This window comes from Rhinoraja longicauda, chromosome 33 (assembly GCF_053455715.1).
Source record: "Rhinoraja longicauda isolate Sanriku21f chromosome 33, sRhiLon1.1, whole genome shotgun sequence".
Classification (NCBI taxonomy): domain Eukaryota; kingdom Metazoa; phylum Chordata; class Chondrichthyes; order Rajiformes; family Arhynchobatidae; genus Rhinoraja; species Rhinoraja longicauda.
Window position 1 is genome coordinate 10,037,292 of NC_135985.1, and position 27,268 is coordinate 10,064,559.

General features: G+C 43.9%; 2 protein-coding genes and 1 long non-coding RNA gene across 3 annotated transcripts in view; 1 reads left to right on the forward strand and 2 right to left on the reverse strand.

Moving 5' to 3' along the window:
- Nucleotides 1–375: 375 nt before the first annotated feature.
- The window catches only part of mthfs (5,10-methenyltetrahydrofolate synthetase (5-formyltetrahydrofolate cyclo-ligase)), a 36,812-nt gene continuing 9,919 nt past the window's right edge, over nucleotides 376–27,268 (reverse strand). Inside the window, exon 3 of the mRNA XM_078427117.1 lies at nucleotides 376–841. Within this exon, the coding sequence (XP_078283243.1) occupies nucleotides 618–841 (224 nt within the window). The 3' untranslated portion in view covers nucleotides 376–617. The remainder of the gene's footprint in view (nucleotides 842–27,268) is intronic.
- Nucleotides 4,406–7,861, reverse strand: LOC144608898 (uncharacterized). The gene is made up of 5 exons (XR_013549252.1): nucleotides 7,823–7,861; nucleotides 7,666–7,743; nucleotides 6,878–6,962; nucleotides 5,492–5,571; nucleotides 4,406–5,392 (listed from the first exon to the last, which is right to left on the reverse strand). It is a non-coding gene; the product is annotated as an uncharacterized LOC144608898 (long non-coding RNA).
- LOC144608896 (complement C1q tumor necrosis factor-related protein 3-like) lies at nucleotides 14,326–17,851 on the forward strand. The gene is made up of 4 exons (XM_078427118.1): nucleotides 14,326–14,417; nucleotides 14,497–14,574; nucleotides 15,284–15,368; nucleotides 16,689–17,851. Exons 1-4 carry the CDS (start codon nucleotides 14,415–14,417, stop codon nucleotides 17,081–17,083), a joined length of 561 nt encoding a protein of 186 aa, XP_078283244.1. The 5' UTR covers nucleotides 14,326–14,414; the 3' UTR covers nucleotides 17,084–17,851.

Here is a 27,268-nt window from a genome sequence, read left to right on the forward strand (position 1 = left end):
TTTCCTTCACATTTATTCTCCTGTGTATGCAGCTGAACTGGCTTGATGTTCAAAGATCACAACAGACATGACAATAAATGCTTTCATGTAATGAAAGACGTCCAGTTGCCAATAGTTCACGAAAATAATTTGGCAAAATAGTGTAAATTCCATTCCACAGCAGAATGGACTCCATCCAAAACCTTAGTGTGTTTGTGCACGAATGGGAGGGATAAGGCAGTGGATGGCAGGACCAGACTTCCACCATGATGTAAAGTTGCAAAGAGCATTGAAGAATGAACTTTGCTGTTTTGTGGGAACAAATAAATAATTGAACAGGTTACAATAAAAATCATCTTTATTAATTTAAAAGTTAAAGATGTATTATATATGATTTTTTTAAAATAAAAATATATAAATTGCCGATACTTGTTTCCAAATTTATGAAACAGTTCAATGGGTAAAATCTACTTCTCATAATTTTTGTCATTAATGTTCTTCACCACTGATTAGCAGAAAGTCAAATTAAATTATTTTCCTCTTCATAAGTGATTATTCTTTTCAACATTCATGGATAATTGCCGACCTTTATTTAGGATAAACTTGCTGTCCAATTCACCAGGCTCCAATGAACTCATCTACGATGTCTCATACAATACTTCATCAATTGGTTTATCACTTTCAGTGACAGGCACCAGATCACATATCTGCTCCTTGAAGGCCAAGGCAATTGTGTAGGGTTTGCCCTTTGGATGCTGAAGACAACGCTGCAGGTAAGTGTCATAGTAACCCTTTCCTCTTCCCAGTCTGTTGCCATGTTTGTCAAACCCCAGTCCAGGCATCAGGATCAGATCAAGGCCTCCTGTTTGAAAGATCAAGAATATTAAGTTGAAAGAGCAAGAATATTAAGGACATAACCATTTGAAGGTTAAAAAAAACCCACCGAACAACATGTCAGAAGAGAGCGACCAGCTGAGGAACTTGAACAAGCAAACCCCGGTCTTTCTTTTTTCATCTGTTGATGGGTTGATATCAAATATTTTTGTACTACATCTGTGTGACTTTTACTGAATGCAAAAGAATAGGAAGATTAAGGGAGTAATATAAAGATGAAGTCTTGTTTAATAAAGCTGATTTTGAAATATTTCAGGAGGAGTTTCAAGTTAAGAATAATGCAAATTTTTATTGTTGCCCTCCAATAGACTCCTTTCACCATGATGATGACCCGGGAGCATTTGATTGGACCGCATAGAGGAGGCTCAACAAAACTTTAAGAAATAATACAACAAACCTTGTCCTTTATTCTTAAAGTAAGAATCTGCAGATACAGGAAAGCTGCAATAAAAACAGAAAAACCACACATTTCAGGCCAATACAAGCTTTTCTAAGGCAAGCAAGGAGCGAGATTATTATTGGTTCTAGAAAACGTGAAGCTAAAAAAGTATTAAAGAAAAATATCTTGGAATTAAGAGTACCTTTCATAATCCCAAGATGTTTAACAGTACAATAGGCAATAGGTGCAGGAGGAGGCCATTCGGCCCTTCAAGCCAGCACCGCCATTCAATGTGATCATGGCTGATCATTCTCAATCAGTACCCCGTTCCTGCCTTCTCCCCATACCCCCTGACTCCGCTATCCTTAAGAGCTCTATCTAGCTCTCTCCAGAATGCATTCAGAGAATTGGCCTCCACTGCCTTCTGAAGCAGAGAATTCCACAGATTCACAACTCTCATCTCAGTTCTAAATGGCCTACCCCTTATTCTTAAACTGTGGCCCCTTGTTCTGGACTCCCCCAACATTGGGAACATGTTTCCTGCCTCTAACGTGTCCAACCCCTTAATAATCTTATACGTTCCGATAAGATCTCATATTTTATTTTCATATTTATTTATTTCATATTTCAGATACAGCGCGGAAACAGGCCTTTTCGGCCCACCAAGTCCGCACCGCCCAGTGATCCCTGCACACTAACACTATCCCACACACACTAGGGACAATTTTTACATTTACCCAATCAATTAACCTACATACTTGTACGTCTTTGGAGTGTGGGAGGAAACCGAAGATCTCGGAGAAAACCCACGCAGGTCACGGGGAGAACGTACAAACTCCTTACAGGACAGCACCCGCAGTCAGGATCGAACCTGAGTCTCTGGCGCTGCATTCGCTGTAAAGCAGCAACTCTACCGCTGCGCTACCGTGCCGCCCGGTACCGTGCGCTGCCGTGCGCTACCGTACTGCGCTACCGTGTCGCCCATCTCCTCTCATCCTTCTAAATTCCAGTGTATACAAGTCTAGTTGCTCCAGTACGTCGTACTTCATGAAGCAATTATAATGTATAAAGATCAATGGAACATCAGTTTACTGTTAACAAAATTGTGGAAATAACATTTTAATCTACTTTAATGTACTTCATTGTTTAATTATTTTCTTAATAGTTGCTTACTTGTGTTCAGAGAATAGATTTCTGGATATTAAGGGAAATTGGCACAGTGCAGGAGAAAGATCAATCATTATAGACAATAGACAATAGGTGCAGGAGTAGGCCATTCAGCCCTTCGAGCCAGCACCGCCATTCAATGCGATCATGGCTGATCACTCTCAATCAGTACTCCGTTCCTGCCTTCTCCCCATACCCCCTCACTCCGCTATCCTTACGAGCTCTATCCAGCTCTCTCTTGAAAGCATCCAACGAACTGGCCTCCACTGCCTTCTGAGGCAGAGAATTCCACACCTTCACCACTAACCTAATTTAACCTTTCCTAATCTAATCTAACGTAACTTAGTCTAAACGTTTTTCGAGTTCATTAAATTTATAAAACTCACACTACTTTATTTTTTCCTACGGCTCTCAAAAAATGTCTCAAATATATAATGTGGCCTTCATGTTGAAACGTTTGGAGGCCCCTGGTGTAGGCTATCAGTGCTGCCTGACCCACTGAGTTACTCCAGGATTTTGTGTCTACGTCATTTAGTAAGATCATATTTTACCTCCATGCCACTGTGCATACTAACCCGATATCTCTGATTGCCTAAATATCTAAAAACCTATTGATCTCTGTAACAAACACACTCAGCATCATCTCATTTGGTTGAAAATTTCAATTATTCACAAACTCTCGGTCAAGAGATTTCTTCTCGTATCAGTCGTTAATGCTAACTCCTTGGTTTGAGACTGTGACCTCTGGTTTTAGACATCCCAGCAAAGGTTTTGTCTTTATTTCACTGAGAACATTATCTTAGCTCAAAAGTATGGGCCCTAATTCCTCTTCAATTTTCAATCTGCCATCTCAGAATTCAATCTGCTACACCTTTGTTTTGCTCCCTCTTTCACATAAAGGAAGAACAAACTTGTACAAAATATTCTCCACCTGTCCTCAGTGTTGCCCTCTCTAATCAGAACATGATATCTTTACTCTTCTTTATTCTTCTACTCAGATTTTCCAATGAAGGTAATGTACCATTTGACTTCCCAGTTGCTACCGAATCTGCTTGTTAATCTTTTAGTGCTTTGTGTACTCTGGTCCCTCTAAACACCCACACCTTTTAATTTCTCACCATTCACAAAAATACTCTGCTTTTCTAATTTTTGTTCGTCCGAAGACTTCAAAGTCTACCGTTTCCCAGCATCTGGCTTTCCTTTTCTTCTCCACTTGTATTCTCTCCCTCTTTCTTCCATCTCCCCACTTAACCTTCCCCTCTACCTCCACCTAGCCTTCCCACCTCCCCCTCTGACCGGTTGCTCATTCTCAGCTGGTGTGCAGTTACTCCTTGGCATAATGAAAGACTGGAGCGACTGGGCTTGTATACTCTGGAATTTGGAACGTTGCGAGGGGATCTTATTGAAACATATAAGATTATTATGGGATTGGACGCTAGAGGCAGGAAACATGTTCCCAATGTTGGGGGAGTCCCGAACCAGGGGCCACAGTTTAAGAATAAGGGGTTGGCCATTTAGAACGGAGATGAGGAAAAAAAAATTCACTCAGAGAGTTGTGAAGCTGTGGAATTCTCTGCTTCAGAAGGCAGTGGTGGCCAATTCTCTGGATGCTTTCAAGAGAGAGTTAGATAGAGCTCTTACTGATAGTGGAGTCAAGGGATATAGGGAGAAGGCAGGAACGGGGTACTGATTGTGGATGATCAGCCATGATCACGGTGAATGGCGGTGCTGGCTCGAAGGGCCGAATGGCCTCCTCCTGCATCTATTGTCTATTGTCCAATGCTCACTACCTTGGATAGATTTCTGATCCTGGCCTAATCTTTTCATTACTTTCCAACCTAAACTTATTGTTGTAAAGTGGAATGCTTTAATCAACATTTAAAAGCCATTCATCATATCGGAGATGTTTTAATTAAAGTCATGTCATTATTTGTTTTACTACTAGCTGTGAGAATCAATACACAAACGTCCAGTGCCAATGCTTTAGTCTTTATTGATAAATCTGTAAACAGCGGTAGCTATTGACTACATTCTACAAAATACAGTATGCATGCATTATCTTTGCACCTTTGAAGTTGCATTTGCTTTGTTTTGCCAAGCAGGCCATGATTTAATGTGTAGGAAGGAACTGCAGATGCTGGTTTAAACAGAAGATAGACACAAAATGCTGGAGCAACTATAGTTATTGGGGCAAGAAACGAGAGATATAGCGAGCTATATCTTTCGTTTCCCTTTCCCCTGACTCTTAGTTCAAAGATGCGTCTCGACCCGAAACGTCACCCGTTCCTTCCCTCCAGCGATGCTGCCTCTCCCGCTGAGTTATTCCAGTATTTTGTATCTATCTTCAGGCCATGATTTAACTTCCATTCAGACACGGTCTTCAATGACCCGTGCCTTCGGCTCCTCTGCATGGTACCTCTTACATAGCTTCTAACTCTTTGGCTCTTGCTTAACATTTATCTATAAACTGGATTAATTATTGGAGCACATTCTGCAACTGCCCAAACAATAAGCTTTTTTTAAAAGCGAAAACACACTTGAAATCATGTGTGATTTCCAGGGACAATCCACTCTCCTTTTCGGTGTCTGGACATGTGAGATTGGTGGGACAAAACCTTTGTCTGTAAAATTGAGCACGTTATTTTCTGACTACTGAAATGAGTATTCAGCAGGTTGTGCTTGAAACGTTAGCTTCGATCCCATCAAGCCCTTATGTTGCAGCACTGAAGATAAGAATGAACCCTGACATTTCAAGCTGACTACATAGGACTTATTAGAAATCCCAGGAAACTGATCGATCCATCCCGGCTCCAGAGTTTTCCATTTTCAAGTTTGACCCACACAGAATCTCCTTTCCCGAGTTTCAATATGGCATTCTGGACAGCCAAGTGGCTGCTGTAACATGCCAGCACGCTGTGGATGTTTCTGACTATATTTCCGTTCTTCATCAGGACTACGTCAGTCGCAACACCTCTGTATGGCAGAGAAGAAAAACAAGAAGTATACACCATTCACAGGGGTTATGAACTTCCCAGTTTTTATGTTGTATGCTTTTTTAATGTTGACATTGACCTTATCAAACAGAATGGACTCTGTGGGCTTTGTCACATGATTCTTTGTGCGACGCTCTACATCAAACGTCACTTTCTTGCCTGTGAAAATAAAAATCATAGATTGAACCTAATGGCAATATGTCTAATTTTAATGTCTCTCCTTATTGGGGATGTAAAGATTAAAGTATAGAGCCCAATCCACCTTGGCAAACCAAATTCAAACATTTTGAGGCAATGGACTTTTGGATTGGAAATGGAAAAGGGCAAATGACATTCTAGGGTAAAAGCATTGAATTATAGGGAGTAGGAAAATAACTGCAGATGCTGGTACAAATCAAAGGTATCACGAAATGCTGGAGTAACTCAGCGGGTCAGGCAGCATCGCAGGAGAGAAAGAATGGGTGACGTTTCGGGTCGAGACCCTTCTTCAGACTGATGTCAGGGGAGGGTGTGGGACAAAGAAAGGATGGAGTTGGAGTCAGGAAGACAGTGGGAGAACAGGGAAGGGGGAGGGGAAATAGAGGGACAGAGGAGCTATCTAAAGTTAGAGAATTCAATGTTCATAACGCTGGGGTGTAAGCTGCCCAAGCGAAATATGAGGTGCTGTTTCTCCAATTTGCGGTGGGCCTCACTGTGACAATGGAGGAGGCCCATGACAGAAAGGTCAGACTGGGAGTGGGAGGGGGAGTTGAAGTGCTGAGCCACCGAGAGACCAGGTTGGTTAAGGTGGACTGAGCGAAGGTGTTGAGCAAAACGATCGCCGAGGGAGTTGTGGGTTATTCAAATGGAAAGCAGTTGAATACTGAGTGAAAAATAAAAATGGGCTGCTTTTATAGAGTCGATGGCCCAGGCAGCGTTTAGCTGCATTCCTGTAACAGACTACAGAACGGCATATCAGGACGCCAAAGCTGGAACTTCCCGATGAACCAAAGGGATGAGAGTAGGTGAATCAGCAAGGGAGAGACGTGGGTGTACGGCAAATGTTGGATTAATAATACAGGTGAAACCAGGTTGAATACGAAAAGATTAGAGGGAAAATTAAAAAAGCATATAGAAGATAATATATGGACAGTCAACATAAATGATGCTTCTATCGAGTAAATTCGGAAAGTTCCCCTTGGTTGAAATGTCAGGATCCAGAAAAGATATAAACCTCTTTAATGCAGCAATTGGTGATGACCTGATAACGTGCGGACAGGCGATTTGGTCATGTTTATCAAAAAGGATTTGGAAAACAACTTGAAGGAACAATGTTTCCAAGCCCAAGAAAGGAGCCAATTGTTATTGACACTCGATGAATATGTTTTATTAACTCATGAATTAACACATGGTTGAACTACTTGGCCATCCTGGCAAGCAACAATTTGTTATACCCACAACTTTTTTTTTGTAAAAGAAAACTCACCTTTATACGGACCATTTTTGTCTTTGGGATTTGGCATTTCAGCCTGGTTCAGTGGTTTCACATCCATTTCTTTATCAGGTGTTTCCTGAACCATTCAAATAATTGGAAGAAAACTCATCAAAGGTTCAGGCCATTCATTCATAAAGTATTAATTAATTCATTTTTTCATCCCTTATAGAGTGTGCATTTTTTGCCAAAAGTCATTTTGGAAGATCTTAACACCTTAAACCTTACAATGCAAAATTACTTTTGAGACTTTAACACAAGGTATATGTCTTCTGTGATGGTTTATGCAAAACGTAAATTGCAGAGGAAATGATGTGAACTGGAAGAGACACGACCATGAAGAAATTCAAATAATAGAAAGATAACTTAAATGGAAGATGTTGGGGATCCACAGTCAATGAACAAGGATAGGATTGGTGGGGGTGAAATAAGATGTATAGGGAACAGATAAAAAGAGTGAGAGAGGAAGAAAGAGTTGCAGTGAGGCGCAAAAGGAGAATAAAGATGTAGAAGGAGAGAAGGAGCATAGGAATAGATGGAAGAGAAAGGATGGGAAGAAACAGTAAAAGATCAGAAGCAAACTAATCAGATACAGAAAGGTGATATCAGAGCAAAGATAAATAATTGGACAATCGAAGAATAACAGGAACAGAGAGATGAAGGGAAAGAGTGCAAAATGAACTGGAATATTGTGACCGTAAGGGGGAAGGCAGAGAAAGAAATAACTGGTGTAATTCAAATGGAGTATTAGAAAATACATATAATTAATTTTCTATCCTCACCTGCCAATCTTCCAGATCATTGTCCAAAGTGCTCGATTGATAGATACAGTAAAAGAGGATCAAATACAGCAGGTTTCTCTGAAATAAAATAAAACATCCTTTTACTTGGGCAAAAAGAACCACATATGTAAAACATTGCCAATGCAACTTCACGTACCATTTTCAGCAGGGCAGCTTTCTTCTCTCCAACTTCTTGTTCAGATAGGAGTTAATGTGTTTGGTTTTCAGGTGGTTTGGTTTATAACTCCTTTTGTATCACACATTTGAAGCATCGCCAAATGATATTTGATAATATTTTGGAGCTTCCTCCAAATGTGTATTAAGTCCAGCCTCCAAAGTAGCAAACCCACAGTCAGTATCATTCTTGCTGATAAATCACACCTAAATGTTTATGAATAGATTTCCAAGTTTGCCAACTCGAGGCACTGTGGCTGGAACAAAACGAGGCCCATATGGGCATCTGAGAAGAATGGTGTTATTGTCACTTCACACATGCACAAACAAAATTATCCTCGCAACTTCATCCTGAGTCCGAGCTTCCAGTTTTTGGAATCATTTTTATTGGTACTTCTGTAGCTTTTGCTTTTCTGACCACTTCTGACTTGTTTCTTCTATGTTATATCACAAACAGGAGCAGGGGTAAGCCATTTGGGCTTTCAAGCCTGCTCCACTATTCATTCAAAATAATGATTGATCTTTCTCATTGTGCAAATGGAAAGGCAGAAGGGAAAATCGGAAGTGTCAGTATTACAGTATAGCAAAGGGGATTACAGAGGCATGAGGCAGGAGCTGGCCAAAATTGACTGGAAGGAGGCCCTAGCAGGGAAGACGGTAGAACAGCAATGGCAGGTATCCCTGGGAATAATGCAGAGGTTGCAGGATCAATTTATTCCAAAGAGGTGGAAAGACTCTAAGGGGAGTAAGAGACACCTGTGGCTGGCAAGGGAAGTCAGGGACAGCATAAAAATTAAGGAGAGGAAGTATAACATAGCAAAGAAGAGTGGGAAGACAGAGGATTGGGACTCTTTTAAAGAGCAACAAAAGTTAACTAAAAAGGCAATACGGGGAGAAAAGATGAGGTACGAGGGTAAACTAGCCAATAATATAAAGGAGGATAGCAAATGTTTTTTTAGGTACGTGAAGAGGAAAAAAATAGTCAAGGCAAATGTGGGTCCCTTGAAGACAGAAGCAGGGGAATTTATTATGGGGAACAAAGAAATGGCAGACGAGTTAAACCGTTACTTTGGATCTGTCTTCACTGCGGAAGATACACACAATCTCCCAAATGTTCTAGGGGCCGGAGAACCTAGGGTGATGGAGGAACTGAAGGAAATCCACATTAGGCAGGAAATGGTTTTGGGTAGACTGATGGGACTGAAGGCTGATAAATCCCCAGGGCCTGATGGTCTGCATCCCAGCGTACTTAAGTAGGTGGCTCTAGAAATAGTGGAAGCATTGGAGATCATTTTTCAATGTTCTATAGATTCAGGATCAGTTCCTGTGGATTGGAGGATAGCAAATGTTATCCCACTTTTTAAGAAAGGAGGGAGAGAGAAAACGGGTAATTATAGACCAGTTAGTCTGACATTAGTGGTGGGGAAGATGCTGGAGTCAATTATAAAAGACGAAATTGCTGAGCATTTGGATAGCAGTAACAGGATCATTCCGAGTCAGCATGGATTTACGAAGGGGAAATCATGCTTGACAAATCTACTGGAATTTTTTGAGGATGTAACTAGGAAAATTGACAGGGGAGAGTCAGTGGATGTGGTGTACCTCGACTTTCAGAAAGCCTTCGACAAGGTCCCACATAGGAGATTAGTGGGCAAAATTAAGGCACATGGTATTGGGGGTATGGTACTGACATGGATAGAAAATTGGTTGACAGACAGAAAGCAAAGAGTGGGGATAAATGGGTCCCTTTCGGAATGGCAGGCAGTGACCAGTGGGGTACCACAAGGTTCGGTGCTGGGACCCCAGCTATTTACAATATACATTAATGACTTAGACGAGGGGATTAAAAGTACCATTAGCAAATTTGCAGATGATACTAAGCTGGGGGTAGTGTGAATTGTGAGGAAGATGCAATAAGGCTGCAGGGTGACTTGGACAGGTTGTGTGAGTGGGCGGATACATGGCAGATGCAGTTTAATGTAGATAAGTGTGAGGTTATTCACTTTGGAAGTAAGAATAGAAGGGCAGATTATTATCTGAATGGTGTCAAGTTAGGAGGAGGGGGAGTTCAACGAGATCTGGGTGTCCTAGTGCATCAGTCAATGAAAGGAAGCATGCAGGTACAGCAGGCAGTGAAGAAAGCCAATGGAATGTTGGCCTTCGTAACAAGAGGAGTTGAGTATAGGAGCAAAGAGGTCCTTCTACAGTTGTACCGGGCCCTGATGAGACCGCACCTGGAGTACTGTGTGCAGTTTTGGTCTCCAAATTTGAGGAAGGATATTCTTGCTATGGAGGGCGTGCAGCGTAGGTTCACTAGGTTAATTCCCGGAATGGCGGGATTGTCGTATGTTGAAAGGCTGGAGCGATTGGGCTTGTATACACTGGAATTTAGAAGGATGAGGGGGGATCTTATTGAAACATATAAGATAATTAGGGGATTGGACACATTAGAGGCAGGAAACATGTTCCCAATGTTGGGGGAGTCCAGAACAAGGGGCCACAGTTTAAGAATAAGAGGTGGGCCATTTAGAACGGAGATGAGGAAGAACTTTTTCAGTCAGAGAGTGGTGAAGGTGTGGAATTCTCTGCCTCAGAAGGCAGTGGAGGCCAGTTCGTTGGATGCTTTCAAGAGAGAGCTTGGTAGAGCTCTTAAGGATAGCGGAGTGAGGGGGTATGGGGAGAAGGCAGGAACGGGGTACTGATTGAGAGTGATCAGCCATGATCGCATTGAATGGCGGTGCTGGCTCGAAGGGCTGAATGGCCTACTCCTGCACCTGTTGTCTATTGTCTATAATGATTGATCTTTCTCCTGCACTGTGCCAATTTCCCTTAATATCCAGAAATCTATTCTCTGAACACGTAAGCAACTATTAAGAAAATAATTAAACAATGAAGTACATTAAAGTAGATTAAAATGTTATTTCCACAATTTTGTTAACAGTAAACTGATGTTCCATTGATCTTTATAGAAGTACCAATAAAAATGATTCCAAGAACTGGAAGCTAGGACTCAGGATGAAGTTGCGAGGATAATTTTGTTTGTGCATGTGTGAAGTGACAATAACACCATTCTTCTCAGATGCCCATATGGCCCTTGTTTTGTTCCGGACACAGTGCCTCGAGTTGGCAAACTCGGAAATCTGTTCATAAACATTTAGGGGTGATTTATCAGCAAGAATGATACTGATCCATTACTTGATGGCGCGGTCCGGTCCAGTCCAGTCGCCGTCGTGGAAGCTCTGCGGGAACTGTGCGTTTTAAACTGGTATGTTTACTTTAAAATGACCCCTAAGTGCTCTAGCGTGTGCTAGCACTTAGCATTAACCAATGTACGACCGGGAAACGCTCGTAAAATTAAACTCGAGCGCTACAGGAGCACTATTAAACAGCAAACTACTCACCGATATTAGAGATCATCAAAGGAGCGCACCGCGGCAGCAGCAGTGGGAGCGCAGGTCAGTGGGAAAGTCGGAAAAAACACCGATGGAAGCGAGGGGGGATTCGGAACAGGCTGAGAACCCAAGCCTTACGTCCACCTCTGCCCAGCATTCTTCTGGCCAACGTCCAGTCCCTGGAGAACAAGCTGGATGACCTGAGGGCAAGGATCAGATTCCAGAGGGACATAAAGAACTGTAACATCCTTTGTCTGACCGAAACATGGCTGACCCCGCTGGTGCCTGACCAGGTGATCTGCCCATCCGAGTCCTTCACTGTTTTCCGGGCGGACAGAACGGAAGAATCCGGGAAATCCAAGGGCGGAGGAGTCTGCTTCTTGACCAATAATAACTGGTGTAATCCTGGGAATATTAAGACGCTTTCTCGTTCCTGCTCGCCGGACCTGGAACATCTAACTATCTTATGCCGACCATTCTACCTACCCCGGGAGTTCAGCTCGGTGATCATCACAGCCGTCTATATCCCACCGCATGCGGACACCGACGTGGCACTGTCCACCCTACACGATGTGTTGTGTCAACACCAAAACAAGAACCCTGATGCGGCTGTGCTGGTGGCTGGAGACTTCAATAGGGGAAATCTTAAAAAGGTCATGCCCAACTTCTACCAACACATCACGTGTGTCACCAGGGGGGAAAGAACTTTGGACCACTGCTACACGCCGTTCAGGAAAGGCTACAAGGCCGTTTCTCTCCCTCCTTTTGGGAAATCTGACCACGCTGCCATTTTCCTGCTGCCGGAGTACAAACAACGGATAGTACGGGAAGCGACAGTGACGAGGGACGTAAAGCGGTGGGCTGACCATTCAGAGGCCATGCTGCAGGATGCACTGAGCGAAGTCGACTGGAACATGTTCCAAGCAAGTTCCAGAGATGTAAATGAGTTTGCGGAAGCGGTTACGGACTTCATTGCCACAATAGCCGATACCATCATCCCCACGGTAAGGGTCAGTATCTTCCCTAACCAAAAACCCTGGGTGGACAGGTCTATTCGCGTGGCCTTGAATGCTCGCACCGCTGCTTACAACTCCGGCCTGGCATCCGGCAACATGGACGACTACAAGGGAGAGTCCTACCGACTGCGAAGGGCAGTGAAGGATGCAAAAAAGAGGTACCGGGACAAGATGGAGTCACAGATGGAGCAGCAGGACACCAGGCGCCTTTGGCAGGGGCTACGGACTATAACTAGCTACAGGTCCAGCACCCCCTCAACCGGAAGTGCCGGCTCCTCCTTAGCTGATGACCTGAACTCTTTTTACGCACGGTTTGAGACGGGTAACACCACCAGCTCGCCGTCTAAAAACAGCACCGAAGGGACGCTGGCTAGCGAGGCTGGAGGGGGATCCACCGCCGGGGATGTGCACACATTCTCGGTGTCCGAGCATGAGGTGAGGTGGGCTCTGACGCGTGTGAACACGTGGAAAGCTGGAGGCCCAGATGGTATATCTGGGCGAGTACTAAAGTCTTGTGCTACTCAGCTTGCTCCAGTGCTCACCACATTATTCAACCTCTCCTTGGCAAAGTCCGTGGTCCCTGCATGCTTCAAAAGATCCATCATTGTACCGGTGCCAAAGAATGCCTCTCCAGCGTGTTTAAATGACTACCGACCGGTGGCCCTCACCTCGGTTGTCATGAAATGCTTTGAGAGGCTAGTCAAGAAGCACATCTGCGCCCTCCTTCCTCGCAACATGGACCCACTACAGTTCGCATACCGTCCGAACAGGTCCACGGATGATGCGGTCTCCCAGGTTCTACACACCGCTCTCTCTCATCTGGACAGCCAGGGGGGCTATGTGAGGATGCTGTTCATTGACTTTAGTTCAGCATTCAACACAATAGTCCCCAGCAGACTGGTTGAGAAGCTGCTGGAACTGGGGCTTAGCACCCCTCTGTGTGCCTGGGTCCTGGACTTTCTCACTGCCAGGCCCCAAGTGGTCAGGATGGGGGAACACACATCTAGCTCCCTCACCCTGAACATAGGATCCCCCCAGGGCTGCGTCCTTAGCCCCCTACTGTACTCCATGTACACACATGACTGTGGGGCCAGGTTCAGCTCAAACTCCATCATCAAGTTTGCTGATGACACTGTGGTGGTGGGCCGGATCTCCAACAACGATGAGAAGGCCTACCGGGAGGAGGTGGCTGATCTGGCACTCTGGTGTCAGGACAATAGCCTCCTCTTGAATGTCACTAAAACAAAGGAGCTGATTGTGGACTTCAGAAGGGCGAAACATCCAAGGACGTACACGCCACTGGAGATAAATGGGTCTATTGTGGATAGGGTGAGCAGTTTCAAATACTTGGGAGTCCGCATCGCAGAGGATCTGACGTGGGCAACGCACATTGCCGCACTGGTGGGTAAGGCTAAGCAGCGCCTTTACCACCTTAGACAACTGAGGAAATTCAGAGTGTCGCTGAGGATCCTTCATTGCTTCTACTCTGGGGTTGTAGAGAGCATCCTGTCCGGCAACATTAGTCTGGTTTGGGAACAGCTCTGCCCAGGACAGGATGGCCCTGCAGAGAGTAGTGCGTTCGGCAGAACGCACCATGGGAACTACACTCGTCCCCCTGCAGGACCTATACATCAGGAGGTGCAGATCCAGAGCAAGCAAGATCATGAGGGACCCCTGCCACCCCAGTAACGGACTGTTCCAGATGTTACGATCAGGCAAACGCCTCCGCTGTCACGCTGTGAAAACGGAGAGGATGAGACGGAGCTTCTTCCCACAGGCCATCAGGACTGTCAACTTTTATAACCCCAGAGACTAAATTTTTGTCGACACTTTTTGTGCTATGTTTAGTAACTTATTAACTTTATTTATATGCTGTAACTGTAATTCTTTTTGTGCACAACCCGCAGGCATTGCCACTTTCATTTCACTGCACATCGAGTATGTGTATGTGACAAATAAATTTGACTTGACTTGACTGTGGGTTTGTTACTTTGGAGGCTGGACTTAATACACATTTGGAGGAAGCACCAAAATATTATCAAATCTCATTTGGCGATGCTTCAAATGTGTGATACAGAAGGAGTTATAAACCAAACCACCTGAAAACCAAACACATTAACACCTATCTGAACAAGAAGTTGGAGAGAAGAAAGCTGCCCTGCTGAAAATGGTACGTGAAGTTGCATTGGCAATGTTTTACATATGTGGTTCTTTTTGCCCAAGTAAAAGGATGTTTTATTTTATTTCAGAGAAACCTGCTGTATTTGATCCTCTTTTACTGTATCTATCAATCGAGCACTTTGGACAATGATCTGGAAGATTGGCAGGTGAGGATAGAAAATTAATTATATGTATTTTCTAATACTCCATTTGAATTACACCAGTTATTTCTTTCTCTGCCTTCCCCCTTACGGTCACAATATTCCAGTTCATTTTGCACTCTTTCCCTTCATCTCTCTGTTCCTGTTATTCTTCGATTGTCCAATTATTTATCTTTGCTCTGATATCACCTTTCTGTATCTGATTAGTTTGCTTCTGATCTTTTACTGTTTCTTCCCATCCTTTCTCTTCCATCTATTCCTATGCTCCTTCTCTCCTTCTACATCTTTATTCTCCTTTTGCGCCTCACTGCAACTCTTTCTTCCTCTCTCACTCTTTTTATCTGTTCCCTATACATCTTATTTCACCCCCACCAATCCTATCCTTGTTCATTGACTGTGGATCCCCTACATCTTCCATTTAAGTTATCTTTCTATTATTTGAATTTCTTCATGGTCGTGTCTCTTCCAGTTCACATCATTTCCTCTGCAATTTACGTTTTGCATAAACCATCACAGAAGACATATATATATATACCTTGTGTTAAAGTCTCAAACGTAATTTTGCATTGTAAGGTTTAAGGTGTTAAGATCTTCCAAAATGACTTTTGGCAAAAAATGCACTCTATAAGGGATGAAAAAATGAATTAATTAATACTTTATGAATGAATGGCCTGAACCATTGATGAGTTTTCTTCCAATTATTTGAATGGTTCAGGAAACACCTGATAAAGAAATGGATGTGAAACCACTGAACCAGGCTGAAATGCCAAATCCCAAAGACAAAAATGGTCCGTATAAAGGTGAGTTTTCTTTTACAAAAAAAAAGTTGTGGGTATAACAAATTGTTGCTTGCCATGATGGCCAAGTAGTTCAACCATGTGTTAATTCATGAGTTAATAAAACATATTCATCGAGTGTCAATAACAATTGGCTCCTTTCTTGGGCTTGGAAACATTGTTCCTTCAAGTTGTTTTCCAAATCCTTTTTGATAAACATGACCAAATCGCCTGTCCGCACTTTATCGAGAATAATGCGATTTCAGGTCATCACCAATCACTGCATTAAAGAGGTTTATATCTTTTCTGGATCCTGACATTTCAACCAAGGGGAACTTTCCGAATTTACTCGATAGAAGCATCATTTATGTTGACTGTCCATATATTATCTTCTATATGCTTTTTTCATTTTCCCTCTAATCTTTTCGTATTCAACCTGGTTTCACCTGTATTATTAATCCAACATCTGCCGTACACCCACGTCTCCTTGCTGATTCACCTACTCTCATCCCTTTGGTTCCTCGGGAAGTTCCAGCTTTGGCGTCCTGATATGCCGTTCTGTAGTCTGTTACAGGAATGCAGCTAAACGCTGCCCGGGCCATCGACTCTATAAAAGCAGCCCATTTTTATTGTTCACTCAGTATTCAACTGCTTTCCATTTGAATAACCCACAACTCCCTCGGCGATCGTTTTGCTCAACACCTTCGCTCAGTCCACCTTAACCAACCTGGTCTCTCGGTGGCTCAGCACTTCAACTCCCCCTCCCACTCCCAGTCTGACCTTTCTGTCATGGGCCTCCTCCATTGTCACAGTGAGGCCCACCGCAAATTGGAGAAACAGCACCTCATATTTCGCTTGGGCAGCTTACACCCCAGTGGTATGAACATTGAATTCTCTAACTTTAGATAGCTCCTCTGTCCCTCTATTTCCCCTCCCCCTTCCCTGTTCTCCCACTGTCTTCCTGACTCCAACTCCATCCTTTCTTTGTCCCACACCCTCCCCTGACATCAGTCTGAAGAAGGGTCTCGACCCAAAACGTTACCCATTCTTTCTCTCCTGCGATGCTGCCTGACCCGCTGAGTTACTCCAGCATTTTGTGATACCTTTGATTTGTACCAGCATCTGCAGTTATTTTCCTACTCCCTATAATTCAATGCTTTTACCCTAGAATGTCATTTGCCCTTTTCCATTTCCAATCCAAAAGTCCATTGCCTCAAAGTGTTTGAATTTGGTTTGCCAAGGTGGATTGGGCTCTATACTTTAATCTTTACATCCCCAATAAGGAGAGACATTAAAATTAGACATATTGCCATTAGGTTCAATCTACGATTTTTATTTTCACAGGCAAGAAAGTGACGTTTGATGTCGAGCGTGGCACACAGAATCATGTGACAAAGCCCACAGAGTCCATTCTGTTTGATAAGGTCAATGTCAACATTAAAAAAGCATACAACATAAAAACTGGGAAGTTCATAACCCCTGTGAATGGTGTATACTTCTTCAGTTTTTCTTCTCTGCCACACAAAGGGGCTGAGACTGACGTGGTCCTGATGAAGAACGGAAATACAGTCAGAAACATCCACAGCTCGCCGGCATGTTACAGCAGCCACTTGGCTGTCCAGAATGCCATATTGAAACTGAGGAAAGGAGATTCTGTGTGGGTCAAACTTGAAAATGGAAAACTCTGGAGCCGGGATGGATCGATCAGTTTCCTGGGATTTCTGATAAGTCCTATGTAGTCAGCTTGAAATGTCAGGGTTCATTCTTATCTTCAGTGCTGCAACATAAGGGCTTGATGGGATCGAAGCTAACGTTTCAAGCACAACCTGCTGAATACTCATTTCAGTAGTCAGAAAATAACATGCTCAATTTTACAGACAAAGGTTTTGTCCCACCAATCTCACATGTCCAGACACCGAAAAGGAGAGTGGATTGTCCCTGGAAATCACACATGATTTCAAGTGTGTTTTCGCTTTTAAAAAAAGCTTATTGTTTGGGCAGTTGCAGAATGTGCTCCAATAATTAATCCAGTTTATAGATAAATGTTAAGCAAGAGCCAAAGTGTTAGAAGCTAAGTAAGAGGTACCATGCAGAGGAGCCGAAGGCACGGGTCATTGAAGACCGTGTCTGAATGGAAGTTAAATCATGGCCTGTAGATACAAAATACTGGAATAACTCAGCGGGAGAGGCAGCATCGCTGGAGGGAAGGAACGGGTGACGTTTCGGGTCGAGACCCATCTTTGAACTAAGAGTCAGAGGAAAGGGAAACGAAAGATATAGCTCGCTATATCTCTCGTTTCTTGCCCCTATAACTATAGTTGCTCCAGCATTTTGTGTCTATCTTCTGTTTAAACCAGCATCTGCAGTTCCTTCCTACACATTAAATCATGGCCTGCTTGGCAAAACAAAGCAAATGCAACTTCAAAGGTGCAAAGATAATGTATGCATGCTGTATTTTATAGAATGTAGTCAATAGCTACTGCTGTTTACAGATTTATCAATAAAGACTAAAGCATTGGCACTGGACGTTTGTGTATTGATTCTCACAGCTGGTAGTAAAACAAATAATGACATGACTTTAATTGAAACATCTCCGATATGATGAATGGCTTTTAAATGTTGATTAAAGCATTCCACTTTACAACAATAAGTTTAGGTTGGAAGGTAATGAAAAGATTAGGTCAGGATCAGAAATCTATCCAAGGTAGTGAGCATTGGACAATAGATGCAGGAGGCCATTCGGCCCTTCGAGCCAGCACCGCCATTCACCGTGATCATGGCTGATCATCCACAATCAGTACCCCGTTCCTGCCTTCTCCCTATATCCCTTGACTCCACTATCAGTAAGAGCTCTATCTCACTCTCTTTTGAAAGCATCCAGAGAATTCCACAGCTTCACAACTCTCTGAGTGATTTTTTTTTTCCATCATCTCCATTCTAAATGGCCTACCCCTTATTCTTAAACTGTGGCCCCTGGTTCGGGACTCCCCCAACATTGGGAACATGTTTCCTGCCTCTAGCTTCCAATCCCATAATAATCTTATATGTTTCAATAAGATTCCCTCACAACGTTCCAAATTCCAGAGTATACAAGCCCAGTCGCTCCAGTCTTTCATTATGCCAAGGAGTAACCGCACACCAGCTGAGAATGAGCAACCGGTCAGAGGGGGAGGTGGGAAGGCTAGGTGGAGGTAGAGGGGAAGGTTAAGTGGGGAGATGGAAGAAAGAGGGAGAGAATACAAGTGGAGAAGAAAAAGAAAGCCAGATGCAGGGAAACGGTAGACTTTGAAGTCTTCGGACGAACAAAAATTAGAAAAGCAGAGTATTTTTGTGAATGGTGAGAAATTAAAAGGTGTGGGTGTTTAGAGGGACCAGAGTACACAAAGCACTAAAAGATTAACAAGCAGATTCGGTAGCAACTGGGAAGTCAAATGGTACATTACCTTCATTGGAAAATCTGAGTAGAAGAATAAAGAAGAGTAAAGATATCATGTTCTGATTAGAGAGGGCAACACTGAGGACAGGCCGAGAATATTTTGTACAAGTTTGTTCTTCCTTTATGTGAAAGAGGGAGCATAACAAAGGTGCAGCAGATTGAATTCTGAGATGGCAGATTGAAAACTGAAGAGGAATTAGGGCCCATACTTTTGAGCTAAGATAATGTTCTCAGTGAAATAAAGACAAAACCTTTGCTGAGATGTCTAAAACCAGAGGTCACAGTCTCAAACCAAGGAGTTAGCATTAATGACTGATACGAGAAGAAATCTCTTGACCGAGAGTTTGTGAATAATTGAAATTTTCAACCAAATGAGATGATGCTGAGTGTGTTTGGTACAGAGATCAATAGGTTTTTAGATATTTAGGCAATCAGAGATATCGGGTTAGTATGCACAGTGGCATGGAGGTAAAATATGATCTTACTAAATGACGTAGACACAAAATCCTGGAGTAACTCAGTGGGTCAGGCAGCACTGATAGCCTACACCAGGGGCCTCCAAACGTTTCAACATGAAGGCCACATTATATGTTTGGGACATTTTTTGAGAGCCGTAGGAAAAAATAAAGTAGTGTGAGTTTTATAAATTTAATGAACTCGAAAAACGTTTAGACTAAGTTACGTTAGATTAGATTAGGAAAGGTTAAATTAGGTTAGTGGTGAAGGTGTGGAATTCTCTGCCTCAGAAGGCAGTGGAGGCCAGTTCGTTGGATGCTTTCAAGAGAGAGCTGGATAGAGCTCGTAAGGATAGCGGAGTGAGGGGGTATGGGGAGAAGGCAGGAACGGAGTACTGATTGAGAGTGATCAGCCATGATCGCATTGAATGGCGGTGCTGGCTCGAAGGGCTGAATGGCCTACTCCTGCACCTATTGTCTATTGTTAGGTTAGATTAGGTTTGTTTACATTAGGTTTATATGGCAACAAATAAATAGTATTCAATATTTTAAAAGAGCTTGAAATATTGGAATATACATATGCCATAGGTATACAATTATTTAGAGAGTCGGGGTAGAGGGAGCAGCGGGTGAGAGCGGGAGCACGGGGAGGGGGAGGGTGTCAGAGGGTCCAGTGAAGGAGCGCCGCCACTTGCGGGGGCTACTCCCTCCCCTCTCTCTCCCAGCGCCAGCGAGATCTGCGCCGCTCCTCCACTCTGTTCCCCGGCCCCGTCTCCCTCTAACGCAGCGAAATAAGAACAAACACAAGTGTTGTAGTTGTTGTTCAGAGCCCCCCCCCCCCCCCCATCCCCGGAGGGAAGTTTCCCTTGTGTTTGTTCTTATTTCGCTGCGTTAGAGGGAGACAGGGCCAGGGAAGAGAGTGGAGGAGCGGCGCAGATCTTGCTGGCTCTGGGAGAGAGAGGGGAGAGGGGAGAGGGAGGGAGCAGCTCCCGCAAGTGGCGGCACTACTTCACCAGACCCTCTGACACCCTCTCCCTCCCCCCGCTCTCACCCACTGCTCCCTCTACCCTGACTCTCTTCCCCCCCTCTCTCTCCCCCCCCCCCGGGTGAGTGATGGCGGCGGCGGAGGCGAGGAGGGAAGTTTCCTTGAGTTTGTTGTTTGTGAGGGGGCGCTGCGATCTCCCGCCTTGTCTCGGCTCTGGGTCGGTGGCGATCCGCTCTCCAGTGAACCTTCGCCGGCAGCTTCTGCCTCCAATCCCCGCCGCCTAAGGGCTTGCCGCGGACCGGATAAAATCTCATGGTGGGCCGAATGTGGCCCGCGGGTCACAGTTTGGAGATCCCTGCCCTACACCTCCAGGTCCCACTCCCCAGCAATCCTCTGGAAGGAAAAACAAACACTCTTAAGTGAATAATGGATTTCACTTTCCACGTCTCCCTGATGTGGGATCAGTTTCAAGCACCTAAAATGATCTAAATTAGTTCTATGTCCCTTTAATTCACATTAGGTACATGCATTACAGGAAAATAAGAGCAAAGCCTCTCACTGCGCATGAATTTTCTCTCATTGCTACTTATTTCTTTCTTTCTGGTGTAATGTAGTACCGAATCGTAGCTGAGTTACAATGATTGGGTACTTAAATCCCGCCAAATACACATTTCTAATGAAAACTAGAACTCTACTCCCTCTTCATCATGCTCCTTGACCACTGAGCATTTCCAGCATTTTCTAGTTTTAATCAAACACTGAGGCAGATTATTCACAAACTAGCTGCCATTATCATTGGACCTCAATATTCTTTGCAGCCAATTCATGAATAGACTTTCTCCAGGAGGTAAAACCTGGGAACTGAGACAATATCAATCAGTCTTTTCTCTTCTAACCAGATCTGTATCCATCTGAAAAGTGTGTGCAAGATTAGCCACAATATTAAATATCAATTTCTACACCCCTGAAAAATACCAGGCCTATGGGATTAGATGCTGGGTAGGATAAAGCATGGAATGCATACAATGAAATTAAAATGTACAATTGCCATTGTTTTGCATTACAATGGACATCGGGGCTTCAGGGACTACTGTAATGGGGAGATGCAACACTTCAGTGCCTCAGGTAGACACAAAATGCTGGCGTAACTCAGCAGGACAGGCAGCATCTCTGGAGATGTTCCCTGCCTCACAGTGCAGCCTTCCAGAGTCAATATCAAATTTCAGGTATCACTATCAAGTCTCCTATCATTAATGCCCTTGGTCTCCTGTTCTTTCCCTTCGGCAGCTGAATCACTCACCATGATTTTGGTTCCAGTTGTACTCCACAAAGAAACAAAAGACCGTTTTCCAACATAGGAAGAGTTTTCCAGAGTGGCATGTACTCTGGGACTTCCCCAAACTACCTGCCTACTTTTCTTCCTCTCCCTAATGGTCACGCATTCCCTCTAACGGTGTTTCCTTAAGCTGCAGGGAGGCCAGCTCTAAAAACGTGCTCCCAACCTACCTCTCAGCACTTCCATGCCTCCAACGTGCATTGAATCCATCACCCAGAGCTCAGGCTGATGACACTGGCTGCAGAAGTGGTCACCCAGACAGCAAGGAACGTCTCCGAAATCCCACGTGACGCAGGCCATACAACACATGGACTGATCTCGCTGCCATCATTCTAATTTATAAAAAGACCCCCCTTTACTCTGTCATCCCTATGCTCACCAAAGCCCCTTCACTCACAGCAACCGACACTCTGAATACTGTCGTGTAGAAACCATGCTGTGGTTCCTCAGCTGTTTATTTTGAAAACTCAAATAACATTAGCCCAGTTAGCTGATTGCACTGGCTTTCACTTGTGTTCTCAAGTGGTCTCGACAGTAACCATTCAAGAATTGCCTGGCCTTCAATTCATCGTTGATTCAAGCAGCTTTTTAAGCCTGAAGGATGCTCGTGGAAGTGAAGTCAATCATATTTAAATGCAAGGCAAAATTTGAACAATCCAGCAATTTATGTATTGTGCAGTTTTCCACTGTTGGGTACATGCCAGTGTTGTAACTATAGTCATCTTATTCCCCTGACATTTCACTCATGTGCAGCTTCGATTTGATTTAGACTTACCATAAACAAATCCTCTTTCGTACTAGTGCAACTCAAAAATATTCAGATACTTATATCTTCCTGACAATATCCACTGATATGAACATTGTTACAATGATTCAACCAGCACCACCATTAGTGGCTTAAAGTGAGCTCATAGTAATGTAACACGACAAAGTCTGTGCTGTCTCACAAAAGTCAATATCGTAGCGTAAGAAAGGTCAGTTCAAAAATCGACAGATGGAACTTGAATTAACAGCTTACGAGCAGGTCTACACTCATTCGACATCAGGACCTACAAAGAGGCAGAGAGAGGTGAAGGCGTTAGCAAAGGCAGGCCACTTGATGGAGGTCAGCACATTGAGCAACTCGCAAAGATTTGTAGTGCACTGCCATCTGCTGGGTAAATTGGGCATTTTCAATGCCAATGGGATCTGGAGAATTTAAAGTACCCAAATGGAGGCAAAATAAATATGAACAATTAAATATAGTTATATTATAAATGTAAGATAATTGTATATGACATTATCAAATAGAGAAAAGAATGCACCATAAAAAAGACTTAAGGATCCCAATGGTAAAAAAATGGGAGGTAGACACAAAATGCTGGAGTAACTCAGCGGGACAGGCAGCATCTCTGGAGAGAAGGAATGGGGGACGTTTCGGGTCAAGACCCTCCTTAAGAAATTAGGCTTGAACATCCGATGCCTCTGCCTACATATGAAATTAAAATGGAATTGTTCTACAATACACTTAACACACTAAAACCCAATTACCTCTGTGGATTGACCCACAAGCTGGATACAACACTTGGTCACTAAGTCTGCTCTGCCTCTGACAACACCCTCTCCAATTCACTGCAGATTTGTGCATGCCTGATGCTTGTTCCCTTTGCTGCAGCATAATTTTGTCTCCGAATCAAACTCTTATACATTGGCAGGACCAAATGCAGACTGGGTGATCATTTTGCGGAACACCTTGGCTCAGCCCGCCTAAACCTACCTGATCTCCCTGGTGCTGGATAGTTTAATTCTATCAGGATGAGGGCCCAACGTCGCCCTCATCCTGATGGCCACCTTCGTGTGTGGCTGCATCAGGCGGAGCATAGAGCCAAGGCACGTGGGCACCGTGTCACTACCTGCTGAGGTTCTACCTGTCCCCGGTGTTGCGAAGGATGGGCCTGGCGCAGATGCCACGCAATGTGCCAGTCAGCTGGACATTGCCGCACCATCTGTCGCTCGTGGAAAGGTTCTTCCGGACCAACACCTTTGACAAGTCCATCAGGCACGGAACGTCCTGCAGGCACTGCAGAGGAATGACTCCACGGATCCTGTGGCGTGGTTCCCAGAGCAGATTGCCCAGTTTGTCTGGCAAAATGCCTCATCGCCAGAACTCACCAACAAGCACCAAGACCTGGCTTGGCTGGCGGTGAGGGGAGCCCTCCCAGTCAGATCCTTCCTGCACCGCCGGAGCCTCACTACCAGCGCACGCTGCCCTCGGGACGGCTGCTATGGAGAGGAGACAGTCGCCCACCTCTTCACAGAGCGTGGATTTGCCAAGAGAGCCTGGAGAGGTTTGCCAAGAGAGTCTGGAGGGGTTCCTGTCATGATTTATTCCGAGCAGCTCCGTCACAGAGGACTCTGTGATCTACAGACTGTTCCCAGGGACGCATTCAGAGACTGACATTGAGTGCTGCTGGAAGGTCTTCAACTCGGTGAAAGATGCTCTTTGGTCTGCCCGAACTATGTTGACCTCCCAGCGGAGCGAGCTGTCCGTCGGGGAATGTTGCCGACTGGCCCGCTGCAGACTGCAGGAGTACGTGCTGAGGGACGCACTGAAGCTTGGTGCAGCCAACGCCAAGGCTCTGTGGGGGAGGACCACAGTCTAGGGTCCTTCCGCTACTAGACATGGGGGGCAGAGTGTGGTGGAGACGCCCCTCCAAATAAGAGAAGGGATTCTGTATCTGTAATGAATGTATAACCTCCGGGAATGTCGGATGGAGTTTTGAAAAGAAAATGTTTTGTAAATATTTATTTCTGGAATAAAGTATTTTTTGATTAAAAAAAAATAAAATCCTTCTCTCCAGAGATGCTGCCTGTCCCGCTGAGTTACTCCAGTTTTTTGTGTCTTTCTTCGGTTTTAACCAGCATCTGCAGTTCGCTTCTTACACATAATGGTTTAATGATCCTTTCCAGAAGTTCACAAACAAAATCTGACTTGATAACCTATTCTAGCATTTGGATGTGCAGGGAATTATTCTGGTGTCACATAAAACTAAGGCTGTGTCCGCTCTCCCAGATGGATGAATAAGATCACGTAGCACAATGTCAAAGAGAGTCAAGAATATTCTTTCCATAAGAACATCAGAAATGGAAGGAGTAGGAAAAGGCCATTTGGCCCTTGTGCCTGCGCCACCACCATTCAAGAAAATATCCTGACTGATTTATTCAATTCAGCACTGCATTGCTCCACAAACTCCATGTCTCTTGATTTCCTTTGTAGAAGGTTAAATCGTTGGGTATAGAAGGTTAAATCGTTGGGTATTAATAGTGAGGTTGCAAGATGGATTCAACAATGGCTGAATGGGAGATACCAGAGGGTAATGGTTGACAATTGTATGTCAGGTTGGAGGCCAGTGTCTAGTGGAGTACCCCAAGGATCTGTGTTGGGTCCACTGTTGTTTGTCATTTACATTAATGATCTGGATGATGGTGTGGCAAATTGGATTAGTAAATATGCAGATGATACTAAGATAGGTGGTGTAGTTAAAAATGAAGTAGAGTTTCAAAGTCTACAGAGAGACTTGGGCCTTTTGGAAGGGTGGGCTGAAAGATGGCAGATGGAGTTTAATACTGATAAGTGTGAGGTGCTGCATTTTGGTAGGACAAATCAAAATAGGACGTACAGGGTAAATGGTAGGGAATTGAGGAATGCAGTGGAACAGAGGGATCTGGGAATAACTGTGCATTGTTCCCTGAAGGTGGAATCTCATGTGGATAGGGTGGTGAAGAAGGCGTTTGGTATGCTTGCCTTTATAAATCAGAGCATCGAATATAGAAGTTGGGATGTAATGTTAAAATTGTACAGGGCATTGGTGAGGCCGAATCTGGAGTATGGTGTGCAGTTCTGGTCGCCAAATTATAGGAAGGATGTCGACAAAATAGAGAGGGTACAGAGGAGATTTACTAGAATGTTGCCTGGGTTTCAGCACTTAAGCTACAGAGAGAGGTTGAACAGGTTGGGTCTTTATTCTTTGGAGCGTAGAAGGTTGAGGGGGGACTTGATAGAGGTTTTTAAAATTTTAAGAGGGACGGACAGAGTTGACGTGGGTAGGCTTTTCCCCTTGAGAGTGGAGAAGATTCCAACAAGGGGACATAGCTTCAGAATTGAGGGACAAAAGTTTAGGGGTAACATGAGGGGTAACTTCTTTACTCAGAGGGTGGTGGCTGTATGGAATGGGCTTCCGGTGGAAGTGGTGGAGGCAGGCTCGATTTTATTATTTAAGAGTAAATTGGATAGGTATATGGATAAGAGGGGATTAGAGGGTTATGGTCTGAGAGCAGGTAGATGAGACTAGGTCAGAGAGTGGTCGGCGTGGACTGGTAGGGCCGAACGGGCCTGTTTCCGTGCTGTAGTTGTTATATGGTTATATGGTTATATGGTTAAAAGCTCACTGATCTCTGCTCAGCAACTGAGTTTCCCCATGGTCTTTTGAGAAGTAAATTCCAAGAATTTACCATCCATTGAGTGAAGTCATTTCTCATCAATGTGCAATGCTTTATTGAGAATCTGTAGCACCTTGTTCTCAACACCTCAGACAGGGGAGACATCATCCTTGCATCCTTCCTGTCAAGTGGTGTAGGAATTTTGTACATTTCAATGGGATCACCTCTAATTTTCCTGAACTCTAAAGAGAACAGCCCACTTCTGTGCTTCTGTGGTGGGTGATTCCATGCAAATGCTGGAAGTACCCATCAGAGCAGTCAGACCAGTCATTCAGATGGTGTTTAAGTTACGTGGAGGTAGGCACGTTATGCAGTGGAGATCAGCTTCCCCATGGGCCATGCATATGCAGCTGAATTTAGTGGAAATGTCAAGAGGGCATTGATAGTGTTGATGCACTGCTTGGGAGAATAGCTCAAGCTAGGTGACTGACAGAATTTAAGAAGCGTCTAGATGAAAACATGGCATGGAAGGCCATGGACTACTTGCTGGCAGATGGCATTAGTAAGGAAAGGTGCCCACTGGTGGACAAGTTGGTCTGAAAGACCAGTATCCATGCTGTATGATTCTATGATTCGCTGACAAATGTCTGTTCAGGCACTTCCAAACACAAGTGCAGCATATCCCCAGAGTACTCAAAGCAATCCATTGATAAACAAGTCATACAATGAATTATCCAGTTCAAATGATCAAATTATTTATGCAGCAACACAATAGCATTACACTATGTCAACAAATTGTTGGGACAATCTGTTTTAAGGATATGAATTCAGGATTAAATATTGGTTATCACAATTGGCAGAATTCTGCTCATGCTCAAAATAAAACCTTGTAATATTTTACCCCCCACCCCTCCAGGCACAAGGGACCTCAATCTAACTTCTAATTTGACAGGGAGAAGCATTGACTGGCAGATAGATTTACCCAAGTGTTAGATTAATCTGTGTGCTCAAGTGGGAAAAAAAATATTTTGAATCCACTCTCTTCCGAGTGACAGGTGAGAATGTTATCAATTGACACATGCTGAAAAGGAAATAATTTACAGAAAGATTCATATTTAACAGATACCAAACACGTCCAGGAAACACAACAAGATTTCACTTATTTAGACGATAAAAATAAAAAGATGCCATGGCAAAATTGTAAAGGAGGGAATCCATAGAGAGGCTTGTTTCAAAGAATGGAAGAGGCAAAATAATTAGAGCTTAAAGCAACCAAGACAATTTGCATATCAA